Here is a 21,434-nt window from a genome sequence, read left to right on the forward strand (position 1 = left end):
AAGTCATGACATTGAAACTACAAACAGCATACTACAAAACAGCAGAGATATTCAATCAGCAGCGACTGCCCCAGACACATGGAATGGGGGCTGTGAGATTTTACACTTCATTGCAAAATATTTACAGCTTCTTTAGGGCCGAGGTGGGTGGCCCTCTCTCTCAATGACCTTCTCATGCCCTTCATCCTTAATTTGAACTGGACATTGTCATTGTGCCTGCAAGTGCTTACGTAAGAGAAGAATTTCCATGTTTGTTCGACACACCTGCTGCTGATGATGTAATCTATTGTTTAGATGGAGTAAGGGAGGTCCTCAGGAGCCTTCATACTGCATACGTTGTGAGGAAACAAGTCTATACAATCTCCCCTATACCATTCTGATCTCGTGAATTTTTTTAATTAAGGCATTAAGATCAATTTCCAAAAGATTTTTATATTCCTCTTTTTAGTCAACTTTAGCAGAGGTGCTAATAATTCTGGAGGGTACTGTATATACACACACATATGTGCACGTTCACACCAATAGCTACATTCACAAATACATGCAGAGCGACAGAATATCCTGCATGTTTGAATCCAACCATATTATACGATAATACGATACGATAATAATAATACGATAATAATCAAGCACATTGGACTTTTTTAATTTAACTTATATAGTATATTTAGTATTTAGTTTTGTTAGTTTTCTTATCTTCTACTGTCTTTATTGTACAGTGGAGTTTAGTTATATGTTTATACTTATATTTACCATTTCTGCTGTAAGTGCATGTTGTGTGTGATGTCTGTATGCTACTGAGACCCTTGAATTTCCCCTTGGGGATCAATAAAGTATTTATCTATCTATCTATCTAAAGAACAGGATAAGAAAGGCAGTCTTTAGAGAAAGAAAAAAAGTTCTCAGATTACGGTCAAAGCCTAGCATATAAAATGATTGCATACTTACTTTAAATTCTGACAACTACTTTACATGACCTCTAAACAAACCAGCACAAAAACTGTTTATGTATACATAACAATGTATTCTTTTACTTAATGAAATATGAATATATTTTGTAATATAGTGTTGTTCACTGTTATATGCACTGTTGACAGAGAGTTACTGGAACTAAGCCGTTACAATATCTTAACTGTGTCTTTTGCAGTATGGTGCCCTTAGGCTACCGCAATGTACTTGTACAGTATGTCGCTACTGATACTTAATTTTACAGTAACTCTGTGGCAACAGTGTTGTAATCTATTATTTTTTAAAATACATGTACAATACAAATTTGTGTGGAGAGCATAAACTAAACAAAAAACATACTGGACACATACAAATGTGTGTAAGGCACAAATAGGCAAGTTTTCACATCAGATACTGGAGCGCCTTGACAGAGTAAGCCAGTGCCAGGTTGTCTAGGTGGCTGAGAGATTTTGATTTTATCAACGTCAGAAAAAGAGGCTAGTTTTTGAAATTGGAGCCTTCTCAATCTCCAGACAGAGGGTATCTTTGCTGCGGTATGCACTCTTATAATTCATTATTCAGAAATGTTCTGATATTCTCAATTTTTGTCTTATATGAAAGTCATAAAAGGCATGACAGTATAGTGATGTACAAATATGAGAACATGCATATAATCTGCTCAAAATGTTACTACCATTCCAATTACTACTTCTCTTATAACACGTCTTACCTTTTAATTTACATTGTTTCCCCTGGTTGTTAATATTCAATTACAATTTCTCCTTTATTATCTGGGTGAAAAAATATAAAAAATAAAATATAAATATAAATACATTTTGAAAAAAGACAGGAGGGAGAATAAGCTTTATTTCTTTGCAAGACAAGGGGCTGATGTAAAATAACATTGATTGTCTCCACACACCCAACATACTTAAGGTTTCCTCGAAAACCTGGGTCTTATTTAGAGCACTGCATGTCAGGACCTCAAGCAGGCAGATTACGTAAGGCTGGAGGAGCCAGTAGACAGATGAGGGCGGTCGATGACCAATGGAGTAGAATCATGATGTCCTGGGGACAGTGAAATTCCAGAACCCCAGTTCCACACCGCCCCTCTTCCACCCCCAGCCCTGCAGTTCTTCCTCTCAAAGACTCAGACATGTTCTCAGTCTTTCCGTCTCTCACTGTTTAAACCTTCCATGTCTTTTTGGAGCAACTTTTTTTAACATTTATTCCACTTTCACATGTTCTGACTCATAGCCTGAGCATTTAGAGAAACTGCTCATTACATCACAATGCAGAATGTTCAAAAACGTAATCAGGCATCAGCGTCCGTGTTTAAAGGGACCTAACCAATCATTGTAGTCCATCCTGCACTCTGAACAGCTCAAGGCTTCCCTCCTCACTTACATTCAAGAGGACAATACCCAGTCATAATTTGCATGCTTCCTCTGTGCTCGGCCCCAAAGCTCATGCCGGGGAAATCATGATGGACATTTCCTCAGAGGAACCAAGGAACAAGGAGAGTAAACAAGGAGCAAGTATTTTTCAACTGAAATACATGATGTATTGTCCAAGGTGGAGGTGGACATTCCAGCAATACCAGTCCAATAAGACAGTTTATGAGCAAAACTAGATATTCAGTCAAACAAAGAAAACAAAACAATGACACTTAGAAGGTTGTGATTTTATATATATATATATATATATATATATATATATATATATATATATATTATTACTATATATTATTACTATTTTATGAGAACAACAAACTATTTCACTTCCAGACTAAGATTTTTCCATTAAGCTGTAGTGTAGGCCTCATATCTATATCAAGATTCAGATTGAGAGAGATTTATTCATCACATACACAGTTATATCAGTATAGCAAAAAGTGACATGTAAGCCTCGTTAGCTTCATGACTGTGTAAAGTAGAAAGAATTTAAGTAAAACAGATACAATATTAAAAGTAGAAATTAATCATAAACAATTGAATAAAATAATAAAGTGACATGAATAATAATTATAATAAATAATGTTATTAAAATGGGATAGAGCTAGCATACCACAGTGATACACAGCAGTGTAAAAAGTTTTTAAAATCACTGGGGGAACCTGAATTTCCAGTTGTCTCAGGTAGTACATTCGTTGTCTGGCCTTTTTAACCTGAGCTTGGATGTGAGTAGCCCAGGTCAGGTCCTCAGAGATGTGTACTCCCAGATATTTAAAACCACTAACTAAGATTGTCTGCAATGACCTCACTGTGAAGTTGGCCTAATTCAATACATGGTTTGCTTAAAACAAGTGAAGAATGATTTAACTGAATTCTTCATATCATGTGGTTTTTAAAAGCTGTCGTGCAATAGTAGCAATCCAGCTGTAATCTATTCAGTCTGGGATTCATGCAATAACATATTTAGCTTAATGTATTGTCTTAACAGGAGACTAAGGCTCTGCAATTGCTCTGAATAGGGAACAGCAGACAAGGAAAATTATGATAAATCATGCAGTTAAATGAAGGCCTTGTATGTAACAAACTTAATGGTTATTTTTGTGCCTCTTCACTATTTCATAGTCCTACCTTTTGAATATATGTTAACATCCTTGATTTCTTGTCATAACAGAATATAATATATTTATTGTCATTACACAAGTGGAACTAGATTACGTTTGCAGCCGCAATGCCATGAAGAGCAATAAATAGCTGTGTAAATTCCAGTCAGACAGTAGTCAATAAAGCCTGAATAATAAGTAGAATGCCTGATGGAATGATTCAGAGGAGAAAAAGCTATTCTCACTCTGGAGGTGTTGGCATAGATGGTGTTCTATCTATGTCAAGATCGTTTGCAATAACAAAAGACTTAAACATAGTCAGCCTAATTCATGGTTTGTTTAAGATGACTGAAGAATAATTTAATTGAATTCTTATCAACAACAGGTGATACCTCTGTCACAATCCTGCCCTGGATCTATAGGTCCAGGTTCATGTTTCTTGTGTATCATGTGTATTATCTCCCTGCCCTGTAGTGATGTCTTTGTATTTAGCCATGTCTTCTGTTCCTTGTCACTTCCTGTGTCATGTAACATGTGTTCCTTTGTTTACCCTTGTCATGTGCTTTTGTTACTTCCTGTGTTCTGAACCATGTGCTGCTTTGTTTACCCTTGCCATATGCTTTTGTTCCTTGTTTCCAAGTTTTGCTATCAGCAGCACCAGTGATGTCGAGCATCAGATTGCTGCTATTGGTCTTATGGAGGATGGATGGATAGATAGATAGATAGCTGGATAGATAGATACTTTATTGATCCCCAAGGGGAAATTCAAGGTAGCATACAGACATCACACACAACATTCACTTACAGCAGAAAAAGTAATTAAAAGTTTATAAGTATAACTAAGCGATAAGGACAGTAGAAGATAAAGAATATACTAAAATACAAATTGTACTAAATAACACTAAATCTAAATCAAGTCTAAAAACAGTATCCACATAGTGGGTGATTAATCATGAGGTGCTTGCAATGACTAAGGCAGGGATTGAGCCTGTGATTCTCTGTGCATAGTAAGGTAAAGGGCTCTGTGTGAGTGAGTGTAATGGTGCAAATGAGTAAGTCCAACAGTGCAACAGTGCAAGAATAAAGTCTAGAGACCAGCATAAAATAAATATGGACATATAAGAGAGTAGGCAAGGTAATATAAAAAAAAACTATATATATATGGCAGTAAGACAGTGGTAAAAAGTGGCTAGTGGACAGACAGTACACAAACATGGAGAGGGTGGAGAGGCAGACAGACTATGCAGAGAAGTCTATCTCTCCTCAATGTGAAGCATTGAACAGTTCAATGGCCCTGAGGACAAATGACTTCCTCTGACTTCCACTGTCTGTTGTACAAGGCAGGGAGCGAAGTCTCCAGCTGATCAGGCTCTTCTGCTTTACAATAGTGCTGTGGAGTAGATGACACTCATTGTCCAAAATGTTGATCAGTTTGTTCAGGGTCCATTTGTCAGATATTGAAGTGATGCACTCCAGTTCAGCTCCCACTACAGAGCAAGCTTTCCTTGCCTGTCAAGTCGCCCAGCATCCTTCTTCTTTGTGCTTCCTCCCCAGCATACCACTACATAGAAGAGGACGCTGGCAACAACAGACTGGTAGAACATCCTGAGGAGCTTACTGCACACATTGAAGGGCCGCAGCCTCCTCAGGAAGTACAGCCTGCTCTGTCCTTTCTTGTAGAGTGCGTCAGTATTGGCTGACCAGTCTAGTTTATTGTCCAGGTGGAGACCCAGATACTTGTAGGTGCTTACCACCTTCACATTGACCCCATCAATGGAGACTGGTAGCAGAGCGGGCTTAGACCTGCGGAAATCCACCACCATTTCCTTTCTTTAAAGTGTTGAGTTGAAGGTGATTGAGTTTGCACCATTGCACAAAGTCCTCCACTAGGCTCCTGTACTCCTCCTCTTGCTCGTCCCTGACACACCCCACAATTGCAGTATCGTCAGAAAACTTCTGCATGTGGCATGACTTGGTGTTGTAGCAGAAGTCAGATGTGTACAGGGTGAACAGGACTGGAGGGGTGCATCTGGGATCTGTGTGTCTGATGGCTGTTGATTGAAGTCGTTGTCACCTCATTGTTCGTGGTCGCCATGTGGGAGAGGGGTGCAATATCCAGTGATGGTGGGGGTACGATAGCCTGTGATGGTGGAGGTGAGTGTTGCACTGATAGTGAGGTAGTACAAATGCAAGTGAAGTTGCTTTGCTGTTGCCAGGGATGGGCACAAATACATCAAAATGTATTTCCAAATAAAATACCAAATACCCACCTTAAAAATGTATCAAAATAAACTACAAAATACAGGAGCCAAAAATGTATCAAAATAAAATACTGTATTTTTGTATTTTCAAAATACTACAAAATACTTCTTTCTAAAAGCCATTTTCGTCTATTCCTTCCCTACCTGGAAAAACATCTGAAAGCAAGAGACTCCTTCCATAATCAGTCAACAGGTTAGATATGCTGACCCCTCATGTTAGACATCCCAATATAAACCTCTGCCAGGGTCGGTGCCAGCGGGGGGGGGGAGATGAGCACTGACCCTTACCTCCCCTCACTTTTATTAGTCATTATTCCAAAATTGCCATATAATAAAGACCATCCTTCGAGCCTTTTGGATAACTGAAACAATATGATCATGGGGGAAAATAGTGCAAGGACATAGTGGTCATAGCCTATAGCAGGGGTGGGCAAACTGCGGCCCGCGGGCCGAATCCCGCCAAGCACTCTCATCCGCCCCGCCGAGCATTTCATTTGGTTATCAGGCTGCTCGCTATTTTTTTCCTGCGATAGAGACGACGTTGGTTAGTTTTAACCTTTAATTTTAACCTTTTAAGTTATTTAATACCACCACCACACAGGTCAGTTTCATCACAGATGAATAATTTTGTATATACCTGAAACTGGTGTGTGCACAACCTCTATCAATGTAAATAAGAAAAAGTAAAAATAAAAAATCAGGTTGTCACATTAATACCATACAATCAGTTAAGCCAATTAGAAGCCCATTATTATGACATTATCAATCATTTCTGATTTAAAATGTGCAAAATTGGAAATGTCCTTGTTTGAGGTATCTTGTAAAGTTACCATAGCACTGAAATATTTCACAGGTCAGAGAACATAGACAAATTTAAAGTCCAGCAAAGGAAAATAAACTCTCTACTAAAGCAGAGGGGCTTGACCATGCAAGGGTACCACAGACAGACAGAGACAGAGATTTTGTGCTTTATAGATAGTTAGATAGATGTCATCACAGTGTTTCACAAAAAGTATTTTACAGTATTTTGAAAATACAAAAATACACAATACTGAAGTATTTTGAAACAAAATATGAAGGCATTTTCATTATCTCAATAAAATACAAAATAGTATTTTGTATTTGAAATACGTATTTTAAATACATGTATTAGAAATACTGCCCATCCCTGGCTGTTGCTTAGAATGTTAGATTCTTCCGATCGATGTCTTCAGACAATAAAAAGTTATTTGGAAGGGAATTTGAAGAGAAGAGTTGCCCCCTGCGTTGGCAGTGATTCCCCTTTGAAAATCAGAGGTTCACAGGCTACCTGTGGCCTTGGTCAGTGGCGCCGCCAGCCGTAATCCTGTATGCACTGTGCGTACAAATTTTCAACGCTTTATTCATGAAATCATTAAATATTACAACAATTAAAAAGCCTGTGTACTGTCTTAATTGAAACATGCTTCGCGCACAAATGATATAGGGCAAAGAGAATGGACATCTCAACATAAGGATACATTAGGCTAGAAGATGATGATTGGTGTAAACTTTGTCACACGACGTGATAAGCAGTTCTGGCGCTTAAAAACGCAACGTTCCATTCAGTCATAAATCATTCAAGCGTAGTGTTCACCATGAAAAGAAAACAGCAGCTTAATATTTTTCAGGTGTTTAACAGTAGGCCTAATAGGCGCACTGTTAGCAGTTATGCCGAAGGCAGTGAGATTAGGCATTGCATCCTACAGTCACTCTGTTTGGAACATCGCAGTTCGGGTTGATAAGATTCAGTTAATGCGAGTATGGATCATCTCAAAGTTTGGGACAACCAAACAGCAGTGTAGGCTAAGCAAATCCTAATTGTTAGGTTACCATAGCTGTCTTTTCTCTAGGCCTAGGCCTATCGGAAATCGCAACATAAGCTCATTGGGTTTTTTTTCTTTTCTTTCTTGTTCGCGTGTTGGGTAGTGAAGTGATAATGCATTTAAGTACATCATGTGAGCCAGATATGGCCAGAGCTGCTTGCTCTGTAAAGGTATTTCTGTCCCACCCAAATTTGCTGAACTACTTGCGAAGTAGCCTATCCATCCCAGACATCACATGTATCACACGAAAGAGCTTTTTCTTAGCTTTTAGACAATGTTAGTGGTTGGTTGTTGTGGTAAATGGTTCGCGAGACAAGTAACTTTAATCTAATCACATTTTCTGCGCCCGTCTCCCTACCCATTCATCTTGGTGGAATACTTCGCAAACTTTCCCTCAACACATGACAAACCATACATCAGAATAAACAGCAGACCTTACCGAACAAAGGTGTAAAGCATTCCCCTGTACAGTTAGCCATTCCAGAGTAATCCGGTTTTAAATTTGCAGCAATGTGTATATGCATGTCTACATGATTTTATAACAGGCCAAATACAAAATAAATGTTACAAATATCGCCTAGATATCTGTAAACATTAAAATCAGAGGATATACATAGGGCAGACAGACGCTCATGAGTTCATGCTTTGTTTTATCGCTGGATTTTAGGATAGCTTATTATGGCAACCAATTGCATTCCGAGCTACAGTCAACTCTAGCAGGCATTAAATGACTGGAGACTTTGTGAATTTAAAAGTTTGTCATAATGTCTCTGCTATTGCTGCTTTTGATCAGTTAGATTTATTTGCAATCTCCTGTGGTGGGCTGGACATAGCATTAAAATGCTCGCCCAGATTCCCCTTTCCGCCTTAACGCATTCACACTGGTGCCGGAACTTATCGATGAGGCAAAAAGTCTAGGGTGCTTGGTAGTAAATTTGGCAAGACACTTCGTCCCACTGTTCTGCCTCCGTCTATGTGAAAAGGACAGGCGTTCCGCGAATTTGGTACATAATTTTGCGGGGATTTTGTCAGTGTGTAAAGGCGTCAGGCGGGGGCAGGGCGTGAGGTGATGGTGGTTTAGGTCGTTGGGTGTCACCGGGATGAAGAGCTGGAGAGACTGGGAGGTGGGGGTAGAGCAGGCACGCAAACAAGAGCAGTGTCTGAGTCAGCAGGGGGTGGTGGACAGACCACTGCCATTGGAGCTGGAGCAGGGAAGTCAAACCTGTTGTAGAAGTGGTTCAGCTGGTCCAGGTCCCCCTCCACAGAGCTGCTGCTCTTCTTCAGGCCAGTGATAGTCTTCATACCGTTCCATGCCTCCTTCATGTCGTTTTCCTGCAACTTCTGTTCCACCTTCCTTCTGTAGTCCTCCTTAGCCTCTTTCAGCTTGACTTTGAGTTCTCCTTGCACGCGCCTCAGCTCTGCCATGTCCCCCTCTCTGAACGCCATCTTTTTCCTATTGAGAAGGGTCTTGACATTGCTGGTTATCCAAGGCTTGTTGTTAGGAAAGCAGCGTACAGTTCTGGTGGGAACAACAATGTCCATACAGAAGTTCGGGTAGTCAGTTCAATGTGTGACCTCCTCTAAGCCCTCTCCATTCTGTAACACACTCCAGTCAGTGCACTTGAAGCAGTCTCTCAGAGCCTCATCCGCTTCAGGTGTCCACTTCCTGAAGGTGCGCGTGGCAACCGGTAGCCTCTGTACTTTGGGCTTGTACATTGGCTGAAGATGAATGAGGTTGTGGTCTGACTTTCCCAGTGGGGGAAGGGGGGTGGCGCTGTATGCATCCCTCACGTTTGCATACATGAGGCCTATTGTCCTGTTTTTCCTTGTAGGGCAATCAACAAAAAAGTTCTGGTGGGAACAGCAAAATACCCTCTCCTCAAGAGCCATGCTCATGGGGAATCCTGGTTTTGAAAGACTGACAACTGACACTACTGAACTTAAGAGCTTGCTGGCCTTGCAAGACTCTCAGAAAGGACTTAGTTTAGATCCTGCTAACTCTGGCCCTAAACAGGTCCTTTTCAGTTCTACCCCAGTGCAGCTCCATGCCAGTTCTCGCCCTGCCTCACTCGACGCCAGTTCTAGTCCAGTGCCGGTCCATGTCAAGACTGTTCCTGTAGTGACCCAGGCCAAATCCAGCCTGGCTCCGACCCACGGCAAGTCCAAGAACCCAACTATGTCTACTCGTCTTGCCTTTTCCCAGACATGTCCCTGAACCCAAGCCGGTCCCCGGAACTGATAAGTGGTCCAATGACGAGGAGTGGATCAGTGAGGAGGAGGAACGGGCCACTGACGAGGAGTGGACCAGTGGGGAGGAGTTGTTCTCTGAGTCAGTTGACCTCGGGCCGGCGTGCCTCCATCCTGATTTCTTCCCACCAAGAAATGGGTTCTGGGGGACTTGGTTAGCTATCAAGCCATTCCCCAGAGGACAGAATTCGAAACCTCGTTCTGTCTCGCTGCCCCAGCTCCCTAGTTCAGCCAGCTATAGTAAGAGAGGTAGCTCTGTCTGGTAATCCAGCTGATGCCATAACTAGTGCTCAAGCTATATCCCTGCCCCAGGTCATCCAATGGTACCCATTTTTGCTTCAACAGGCCCTGCTGTCCCTGCTCACTCCACATCAGGTCTAGCAGTTCCTGTTAAAGTCCTGACTGTCTCAGCGGTGCCTGTTCAAGCCAGGCCGAGCCCTAAGGTTTCCACTCAAGACACAGCGGACCTCCCAAGACCTACACTCCCAGGGTCGGTTGTCTAATCTCTGGTACTTGCCACAGCAGTTTTCAGAACTCGAACAAGCCACGCCAGAGCTCCTAGATCCTGCCCAAGTCATGGCCGGGGGTCTCTCCATGCCACATCGGACCCAGTGGAGTCGCCAGTTCCAGCTCCTCTGCATCTTCCAGCATCCTCTAGTCCTCGACCACCTGAAATGCGATCCAGTCCCGAACCCAGTTCTTCGTTGTCTCCAGTGACCAACTCTTCTCAGAGGTTTGCTCTTCCAGTGCCATCCCTGGCCATCCACCCACCCAGCTTGGATTTTTGGACTTGGGTTTTGTGGACGCCAGGTTGGAGGGGGGGGGGGTACTGTCACAATCCTGTCCTGGATCTATAGGTCCAGGTTCATGTTTCTTGTGTATCATGTGTATTATGTCCCTGCCCTGTATTGATGTCTTTGTATTTAGCCATGTCTTCTGTTCCTTGTCACTTCCTGTGTCATGTAACACGTGCTCCTTTGTTTACCCTTGTTATGTGCTTTTGTTACTTCCTGTGTTCTGAACCATGTGCTGCTTTGTTTATCCTTGTCATATGCTTTTGTTCCTCGTCTCCGCCCTTCACCTGAGCCATGTTCCCTAATTATTGCCTTGATTGCTTTCCACCTGTGCCTTGTTAGTCTTGTTAAGTGTTGTGTATTTAAACCCTGTCTTGTGTGCTTTGCTGGATTATTTCATCTCTCGTCAGGTTTGTGCATGTTCTCGTCCAGTTTGCTATTGTCTTTCTAAGACTTTATGTTCTTGTTAAGTTTTCTAAAAAGTTTTTGTGTAAAAGAAGACACAGTAAAATATAGTTTGAATCTACTTCGGTCCCTCTGAGTCTGCGTTTGGGTCCAATCTGCAATCCTGGCATGCTGGCCGTGACAGCCTCTGTGTCATCAGTGATCATCTTTTAATGCATGACTGAGCAAGTGTGGATACCCACACAAGCACATCTCTTCTCTCATATGTATGTCCTTGATTCCTCCATCCTCTTTGTATCCTACCTGAGTTCCTCCATACTCATCTCAGGATAAGTGGCTAGGACATAAGAAAAGGATGGAAAGGAGGAAGGACAAATTGATACCCAGCATTAGAGGGTCACAATTTTTTGTGAAATTGACTCCCGTACTGCAGGACCCGCGGGAGTCCTGCAGTACGGGAGTCAATTTCACTGTTGGTAACGTAATAGGGACGGGACGGGCAGAAATCAACGGGAGTGGGCGGGAGGGGAACCGAGCCGGAGATTAAATTAAAACATGCGGTGAGTGCACCCAAAGATTGCAAGACATTTCTAGAAAAGAGAACCACTTACAACTCACAATACGTTTGTTGATTGGCTACTGCTAGCCGCAGAGTAGCCTATCAGAGCAATACAAAGCAGCTGCCATGTTCACAAGCCAAATAAAATAGCGTCAGCGACTACACCGAAAACTGAAGGTGTTTTCTATTGCCATATCAGCGTGCGCTAATCGCTAACGTTATCTGAGATGCTAGTTTTTGTAACGGCAGGAATAAACACACATGGTAACAAAATCAATCTAAACATGTGTAGCTTTACTCAACACATTAACACTATGATACAGTGTAATTGTCAAGTTGTATGGCTCACTGTGTTCAAAGTCGATCTTGATAACCCTCGTCACCTCGACTAGCCTATATATGTGGTGGTTGTTATGGGAAACTAGCTAATAAATGGCAATGCAGCTTTACTGTAGTGAAGTTCGCAAGATTGGAAAGAGGAAATAGCGTTTACATGTCCATTTAAATTATAGCCTTTCTAAAAGCACTTTTTGCGTTTTTTAAATCAAAATAAGATGGAATGTGAAGAGACTGCTATTAACTTTAAAGAGGCCTATCTACAATTGACGCAAATAAACCTCATGTCCGGTCTATGGATGTCTGCTTTAGCCTATTGTTGACAGCAGGGTTTTTTTATGATTTAAAATGATACTTTCTAGATTTTAATGGGCCATGTTGAAGAGCTGATATCTGTTATTGTTCGTGCAAATATAAACTGATTCATGTCCCTTGCATTTTGCAACTGTAAGGTTGTGCATGGTGGTAGGCGCCCGACAGATATTGTTTCATTTTGCGAGTGATATCCACGTTCTGGCGGTGTTCTAAATGTGCGCAGAAGGAGTTCCTAAGCTATATAAGGTATAAGCTAGGCCTATTACACAACATAAATTGTCACTATACTGGCGCCCCCAAATAAAATCTCCTACGACCCACCCTTTGGGAACCAATGCTTTAGACAACATAGGGAATGAAACGGGAGTGGGACGGGATTCGGGAGCCTTTCTCTCGGGATTTTGCAGGACAGGATTTTTTTTTTGGGGGGGGAGGCAGTCACATGATCGGGATATGACGGGAGTATTTGTGTGGGCTCGGGATGGGACGGGAGTGAAAATTGATTCCCGTGTCACCCTCTACCCAGCATCTGTACTTAATTCCTCATTCTCCTTCCATCCTTGGAGGATCTAGGACATCAGGAAGGATCGACAAATAAGGATTTGAAATGTATGAAATCCCCACCCACCATTGTGCAGGGCTTTGTTATTCAACACTGACCCTTTGGTCCTGGGTCTGACCTACAGTAGCAAGCGAATGCGCTCCTGTCGTTAAACCATAGGCTGTCAATGAATACTCAATAGATAAAACAAAATTGGATAAAGAAATGGATATTGGATTATGAAAATTCATATTCAATTGCGAAAAGGTTTTAACCACAGCTGTGTGCCTCATGAGTTCTTGCATAGGGCAGGAGTGCACTGCCACTGGGGAGGTTGTTTCTGGTGTGGCTTGTTTGGCTGTAGGCAGGGCTATTGTGAGTGTGTGGTTTAGTGACAAGTTCACTAAGACTAAGAGTAGAGCTAAACCCTTATTAGAGCAGCCCTGGATGGTCTTTCAAGTACATGGTTAAGCAACAAACCTCGGCAAGTTAACTCGTTAATTTGTAAATCTCCAAAAAGAGTCCTTCATTTTCTTTTCCTATGAGAATGAAGCCACAAACCTCTTCTATTAAGAGGTTGACACTTTCTCAGAATTAACTTTAAACCACATACTTGAGAAACCGCCCTGATGCTTTATTCAGCAAAAAGTGATCGTCCTTCCCTGTAGTTTACCTCTTACTCTGACTTAATTTTCCCTGTACTTTACTCACTGGTCCAAACAGTGTAACATGGGCCCAGAAAGAACCTGTTATATTTTGGAGCAGATCTAAAGGACAAAGTTAGTTTTTTGTTAACGCTGTAGCATGCGTGTTTTTGGCCTTGTTGGTCTGTGCTCTCTGAGTGGCCCTCTAATTGAAACTGAAATGTAGGTCAAGCTGAAATGAGCAAGTAATTCAACAACAACAACAACCGTGGTAGGCCAAATTATGGATTTCCATGTTTGGATATACTGGTACTCTCCTATTTTGATCAGACAACAAAATTGAAAAACCTCGAGATAAAACTCGCTATAAACTACAGTGAGCCTACCATTACAGCACTAGCAGGTATAGTTTATGGCATGTTTATGTTGAAACATATATAACTAAACAAATAGATATGTCTTTCACACTAGTTTGCCTTCTTATGGACATACATACAGGTGGGTCTCAAAAAATTTGAATATATATATATATTTCATATTTTCATGATTACAGCTTACAGCTCATGAAAGCCAAAACTGAACTAAAATAGTTCATTTATACACTCAATACTTGTCCTGGCTGCTTTTGCACAAATTACTGCATCAATGTGGCGTGGTATGGAGGCAATCAGCCTGTGGTACTGCTGAGGTGTTATAGACGCCCAGGTTGCTTTATGAGGTCATCTGTCTCATTTTTCTCCTGACAATAAATCATAGATTCAGGTCAGACGAGTTGTCTGGCCAATTAAGCACAGTAATACCAAGCAAACCAGTTACTAGTAGTTTTGGCACTGTGGGCAGGTGCCGAGTCTTGCTGGAAAAGGAAATCAGGATCTCCATAAAGCTTGTCAGCAGATGGATAGATGACTCACTAAAGGCTGCATTAACTCTGGACTTGATAAAACACAGTGGACCAACACCAGCAAATGACATGGCACCCCAAATCATCACTGTGGAAACATCAAACTGGACTTCAAGTAACTACTTCTGTGCCCCGATATCCAAATGAAATGCAAATTCTGTTTTTATGTGAAAAGAGGAGTTTGGATCACTAAGCAACGGACCAATTCTGTCTCTTCTTAGGCCAGGTAAGACGCTCTAACCTGGTCTCTGATTCAGGAGTGGCTTGACACTAGAAATATGCTACTTGTAGACCATGTCCTGGACACGTCTGTGCATGGTGGCTCTTGATGCAGACTCCAGCCTCAGTCCACTCCTTGTGAAGTTCCCCCAAGTTTTTGAATCGACTCTGCTTGACAATTCTCTCAAGGCTGCGGTCATACAGCACTCTGTGGGCCAACCCCAAAGTCCGGACTCACACACTCACAGACTTTGGTGCGCATCCTCACGAAATTTGTAAGGGCTTAGGGCTGTCCCAATGTCAAATTTCAAAGGGTGTGAGGGTTTTTGTACACACTTACCGAGAGCCCTTTCAGTGAGTCTGCATCGGTGCAGACTTCACCAAAGGGAATTACCCACAGTTCAAAGCGTTGTGACGTTTACCGCGGAGACCATAGGGAAATCCAGAAATTACAAAGGTTACAACAGCACGACAAAAGTGCATGGTGCACGTGTCAGCAACGTCTTTTGTTATTAAACATCGTTAAGTGCTGTCCCAAGCTGTGAAAACTTTTTTGTGTTTATGATGAAATCCAATATGGCGACCACTATTGCTATGAAGATGACATCACACATTTCCATGTCCATGACCAGAGAGTACAAAGTATGACCAGAGAGTACAATATAATTTTCATTGAAAACACATTAAGAGGTAACTCCAACTTTGTCCCATTGGTGGCACTAGAGCACTTGAGGTGCATACATTAATCCTGGTGAAAAGAATCAGTGTCCCCAATGAGTATGCCAAATTTCACAACTTTCGAGAATACGGTTCTATAAGCTGTCATAGACATCCATGGCAGAAGATGAAATTAATAATTAACCCCAAACTACAAAGTCAAAATATACATTTTTTTATTGTTGAGTATTCCATAGTCTATGATCATTTTCATATCAAAAGTAGTGGTGCAATCAGAAGTAGACACTTTGATATGTACACATGATCACAATATCACATCACAACAGAAATACAAAACAGTGCAATGCAAATTTCACTATAGTTTTAGTCTAGAGAAAATGAGTGTCTTTATTTTGACTGACTTTGACCATATATCTTTGATCATTTTGGTGTGGATTGCTTTGGCTAAAGAATCACATAACTACAGATAAAAATGTGCTTAAGGCACAGCCTTCCCAAAAAGGTTCTTTTATAAACATTTAAATATTCCACCTTAGGTTGGTTTCTGAGTAAAATTGCGTAGATCTGAACTTTACAGTTAAAACACCTTGAAGAACCTTTGGGAGTTTATGTTCTTTCTAGGTTCCTTACACAACCGCTTTCACTCTCCTCTTCCATCAGAGAAGCCTTGAAGAACTTTTCAGGGACCTGTACAGACCTAAGGGCCACAACATAGACTTCTAAATAAATCTGAAAAGAGCCCTCTATTTAAACAATCTGCGGATCCTTGAGGAACTTTTAAGGGTGCCATGAGGACAAACGTTATCTTCTGTAGATGTAGCAGCCTTGGCAAAAGTTAATGGATTAATCCACAGAGCATTTCTGCTCCCTAGTCACTGCTTTTGCCTATTTTTCTGGCCTCAAGCCACAAGATCGCCTGGCTCAGTACGTCTATGCCCTCCTTCAGGTCACCTGGTGAGGAGACACAGCCAGTTTCTACAACTCCCCCACTGAAAGAGACAGGCCAGCTGGGGACTCTTCCCAAAACACTGGGTGTAAATTAGAGACAGATGTGTGCGTGCGTGCGTGTGCGTGTGTGTGTGTGTGGCAGGGGAGAGGGTGTCCTGTTTGTGAGTGTCTTCTGCTCTTCAGTCTTGCTTTCCCACCCTTGTCTGCTGAGATCCCTCATTCCAAGCGACGTAGACAAAGAGCGCAAGGATCACGTGCACTGCCACAACAGCGACAATGGCAGCATAGAAGAAACTGTCATTACTGGAGTAGCCCAACGAACCTTTGAAGAAGTGGTACAGTTTAAACTCCAATTTCCAGGTCATTAATTTATTCTCTACATAAAACTCATACAGCTCGATACAGCTGCTGGGCATATAATTGTTGCTCTTAAGCTGATGATTCACAAGGTTCGCTATGTTCGTGAAATATTGTTGTCTGGCCACATTCCCAGGGACATTGGTCAAAATAAATGTTGGAAAATTTAATCATCAGAGGGCAAATTGTAACGATCATCTACCCAGAACAAATGGAAACGATTACGCCCAGCAAAAAAAGTTGTTCCATGTATCATCACCTTTGGGCCAGAATGCTTTTGCTAACATCAAACATCACCGCACATCAGCCTTAAACAGTCCATCACCATTGGAATACATAATTGAAATCTGGTAGTCTTCATTTTGTCAGCTTTGAATACTTGTTGCCATATTATTCTATCAATGAATTCATCTATTTGCTGTCTCTTAAAGGTGGAGTTGAAAATTCTAATCCAATACAGTTATGTTGTTTCAAAATTACTCACGCACAAGTATTTCAAAATAACACATTAACACACTGAATATAACCCAATAGCCAGGACACTGAGAATTATAAATGTTATCTATTGTTTAGACAACTGCAATGCCTTGCATATTTTTATTTTCACAGGTGCCTTTGGGTTTCTGAGGTCATTTTAAACCTTAACCTTAATTAACTTCAAAGTATAACATGACCAGCCACCTAAATACATAAAGATGGTTTTAATACCCATCCATCCTCAAAGTCATCTCATCATGCTAGACCAGCTGATGGATGTTCCGGAGTGTAGGGTGAGAAGCAACTGTTTAGTAGTAACTGTGTTTACATACATGCACAAGTATCCCGGTTTGTATTTGAGCATATAAGCATGTCCCGATTTCAGAAACTCGGATAAGCCCTTATTTCGGTTTTGAATAAACCGGTTATGCTAGGTGGAATACTCCCAAAAGAAACCGGGATACTGTTGTGTATAATAATGTATACATCTTATCCTGGTTTCTCATTCAAACGTGCAGAGCTGTGTTTATAGAACTGTATTGTTGGTAATCGGGATACTAGGCTAGTATTCATCATGTAACCAGGTTTCTCTGTGTTCATGTAAACACCATATCCAGAATATGATCAAAATTTGGATGAACCTCATAACGGGGATACTGAAGAGCATGTAAACGCAGTCATAGTAACTGTGGTTAGTAGTAACACATATCAGGTGTCTGGATGTTGCTACTTTTGTTTCTGTTTTTTGTATTACTGCTACATTGTTTTTAACATTGGGTCATTCCAAGTGAAAACAGCCAAAATCGGGGTATCATGTACATGGTACCTCTCAGATTTAGCTGAAAAGCGGTGAAAATATGCCTTATGTTACCAAACAAGGGAATCTGAAGTTTCAGGTCAATATCTCAAACGGTTCGCCCGTGACGTCCATTTGAATTTCGGGTGCCACGGCCGTAATTGACACATTGGAATTTCACATTTCATCTTTTGCCATTTTTGGAAGCCCATAACGTCTGTTCTAATAGTGGTAGAAGGCTGGAAACTGGTGTGGTAGTTCATTGTAGTCTGTACTACACAATTCTGGAGGCAGAATCAACATTCCTTACTGTTTGGGTGAGAGGTGGGTCACCAAAGTCCTAAAAAATGTTGACGGCATGTGTGATTTTTCACTTTTTAGGTGGCCTTAGCACTACAATTAATGATCATATTTATTCTAAACAGGATTATTTGTTATATGTGGGAACCTTGCTCTTGCCAAAATGAATTTGAAGGGTATGGTACCACTGGCGGGGGTTTTATGGGGGTCCAAAAACCCTCTCCGGCAGAGGTGACTCTTTTGGAACCCCATATTTGGACCCTCAAATTACCATGTGGGCACTTGATGATCCTAATGGGATTTATACCAGATAAAGATACATATTTGTTCTTTCTTGTAATGAAATAACATTTTTGACTATGAAGCTCCATAATATGAATTTTATTCTTCATAATGCACCATTTTGGACATTGTTTCCAGAAGTCTGGAATGTAGAGCAGGGAGAATTTAGTGATGATAAAGCATGAAAATAGTGGAAATAAGTTAGTATTATGCTCAGTGATGGCGAACAATTAAATACTGAGACGGTCACGGATTAACCCGCCATCAAACTTTTAAAGAACTAAATAACAAGAATGTTACATAGTGTAAGAGTTTTTCCTTGCCGCTGTCACTCTCCAAATAAAATTGAATTGAAAATTGAATTGAATAGTGTCTTTAACTATTATCCAAGAAATTGTGGAAGCAGTGGCATAATTTTGTCATGGTCCTTTTGGTCAAGTTTGTATTGGCGAGCACTGCGTCCATAGATGTCTGAGTTGGCGTGGAATGATCCCATTAACAGATACTGGTGGCGTTTTTTGGAGCAAATGTGTATTACACATAGCCTGACGAGCCAGACCCACATTAAAATGTAGGGTCTGGGCACTCACCGTTCGCAGTGCTCAGTCTGAGGGGCGGGATAATCGGTTGTCTTTCAAATTCCCTCTGCACGCAGTAGGACAGCGCTATGAGTCCCATGCGTTTCCCACCAGCGGTTCAAACTTTTGCCAACTTAATAAAAGCTTAACTCGTGTCACACTGTTCGCCAACATCAACATCCATCTTATTTGCTTTCAAGTAGCAGGGAATTCAAGCCAAACCGTTGCAACTCAATCATTATGTTAAGCCCACCTAACGACTCAATACACGATTTGATTGGCCTGATAGAAGTTTAATTTTTCGAGCTCACAAGCCAACGGAGAGTTGCTAGACTAGCCCTGGCAGCAAATATAATTTGCTGCCGCTAGGGTGCGTCTAAATTTCTAGGCTATATTACACATACTGAATGACCTTCTAAATAAATGACCTTGCCACTGAATTAAAGCAGTCTTGAACATTACTCAACCAAAAATACAAACAGGTGTTTTTTCGTTGTAGTAAAATATCATTGGAGTAAAATGCCAATGACACCTTCACCTTTAAATTAAATTCATAGGCAACAACTCTGGTGGACATTATTAACGCAGCCAACATGCCAATTGGATGCTCCCCCAAACTTGTGACGTCAGCAGCATTGTGTGATAAAACTGCACACTTTAGAGTGGCCTTCACACATCTGTGCAAGGATTATGCTTTATATTCAGCATATATATTGACATGCCAGACCTGTCAGGAGGTTGGATTATCTTGGCAAAAGGTGAAGTGGTAACCTATATTCTGTACATAATATTTGAGAGAAATTTAGCTTTTTGTGTGCATAAAGGAAATCTTTTGCTTTTTCATGAAATATGGCTGCAACTATTGATTATTTTTATATATATATATTATATATATTATATATTATTTATTTTTTTTACAAAGCCTAAGAATAGCCTACTTAAATGTCTAGTTTAATTCACACACAAAACATATTTTGTCATAGAGAAGTAAGTTAGACTAAAATCCTGTTAATCAATTTAGTCTAACTTCTTGACCATGTGTCCTGATAATTTACCATAATCATGCTTTTGCTTTTTTTTTGTTTGTTTTGCTTTTACATGGATGGCTGTTTGGTATAATATTAGCATGAGCCTAAAACAGGAAGATGTATCACACCTACCTTGGAAAACATAGGCTTTGGTGGCAAAGTATAATCCTATTGGTAGAGTAATCATCATGATTGTGAAGAATAACAGCGTCTTCAAAACCGATAGTAGTGATGCCTCATTTCTACCAGGGAAAAATAAATAATCACATTAAAAGTAGATCACCACACCAAAGCCCACAGACTTGACCTGACCCACCGGCATAGCCTATCCTGATACAAACACACTCTTTTCTGCATTGGCGTTGTATCATGGAAGACTGGCATATTTAGGTTATTCACGCTTACATATCCATCCAAATACCAATCATAATGTTGTGTATTTATGAGCAATACATTAACGTTAGGCCTAAAGAATAGCCTAAGTTCCACTCTTTAGGGGACTAATTAACAACTAACTGTAACATCGTCGTTGAGAAAATTTGCGACAGGCGGTCAAAAAAGACCAGTGACCAGTAACTAGTGACCAGCGACGAGTGTTACTTAACTTAACAGAAATATATCTGAGGTTTTAGGCGGTTGAGGCAAACTGTTTGATACTCTAGTCTAGGCTCTTTCAACTTAGCGTCAGCTAGCTGCTAGCCTACTTGGTAGCCTACGTTAGCAAACCCAGAACTCAATTATGCAAGTTATGCGAGTTTCGATTTCACAGTCTTACCCTCTAACATCTGTTGTAGTCTGCATTGTCCCACGCAAAGTTCTTGTTTAACTTTACGGTCTATAAGGGTTTATAATTGCAATAGTTTAATCAATGTAGCCTACAAACACCTCTGTTTCATGCATTGGTTTCATGTCATCATCGTCGCTACTTCCGAGGTTGCGTCATGTGACAATGTCACGTGTAAGGCTAAAATAATATTTAGTAGTCTAATAGTCGCTAATAGCGCTAGTAGTCGGCTATAGACTAATCCATTCTTCAAGCTTGTGTGGCAAAAAAAATGCATGGCTGAAAGTTATATTACTGTAACAAAGCATTAAATAATTTACTTATCTGCGCAAACAAAAGGCTAAACAGTAAATCCTCTAGAGGGAGACACCACTGCACATATGGTTTTCAGGCTGTAGTAACTTCTCACTGAACCTGCTGTTTCTTTAGGAGCAGAGTTGCGTTGTAACAATTCATCTCAGTAGAGTAAATCTACTCTCTGGTACCTAGGCAGTACTGTAAGGGCTTGAATAGTTGTCACCCTCACTGTCTTCCCATCAAATTTGAATTGCTCATAAGCCAGTGGGCAAAGTTAGTTAGCATGGAATTTCTGTTATCCAGATTTAAAGAAGGTCTGCACAGTAATGAACTAAACCAGT

At 40.9% G+C, this 21,434-nt stretch overlaps 1 protein-coding gene across 1 annotated transcript; it reads right to left on the reverse strand.

The window, feature by feature from the left end:
- Positions 1–15,444: 15,444 nt before the first annotated feature.
- On the reverse strand, positions 15,445–20,945 carry vma21 (vacuolar ATPase assembly factor VMA21). Its single transcript, XM_048266987.1, has 3 exons — positions 20,788–20,945; positions 20,145–20,254; positions 15,445–16,516 (listed from the first exon to the last, which is right to left on the reverse strand). Exons 1-3 carry the CDS (start codon positions 20,811–20,813, stop codon positions 16,374–16,376), a joined length of 279 nt encoding a protein of 92 aa, XP_048122944.1. The 5' UTR covers positions 20,814–20,945; the 3' UTR covers positions 15,445–16,373.
- Positions 20,946–21,434: the final 489 nt, after the last annotated feature.

The sequence above is a fragment of the Alosa alosa genome, chromosome 2 (assembly GCF_017589495.1).
Source record: "Alosa alosa isolate M-15738 ecotype Scorff River chromosome 2, AALO_Geno_1.1, whole genome shotgun sequence".
Classification (NCBI taxonomy): Eukaryota; Metazoa; Chordata; class Actinopteri; order Clupeiformes; family Clupeidae; genus Alosa; species Alosa alosa.

What these genes read in the sequence shown, in the direction of transcription:
- vma21 (XM_048266987.1), bottom strand. Translation starts at nt 20,813, where the DNA reads ATGCAGACTACAACAGATGTTAGAGG. An exon ending in ACTACAACAGATGTTAGAGG is followed by an intron (nt 20,255 to 20,787) that starts GTAAGACTGTGA and finishes TTTCCCTGGTAG; the next exon opens with AAATGAGGCATCACTACTAT. An exon ending in CAAAGCCTATGTTTTCCAAG is followed by an intron (nt 16,517 to 20,144) that starts GTAGGTGTGATA and finishes ACTTCTTCAAAG; the next exon opens with GTTCGTTGGGCTACTCCAGT.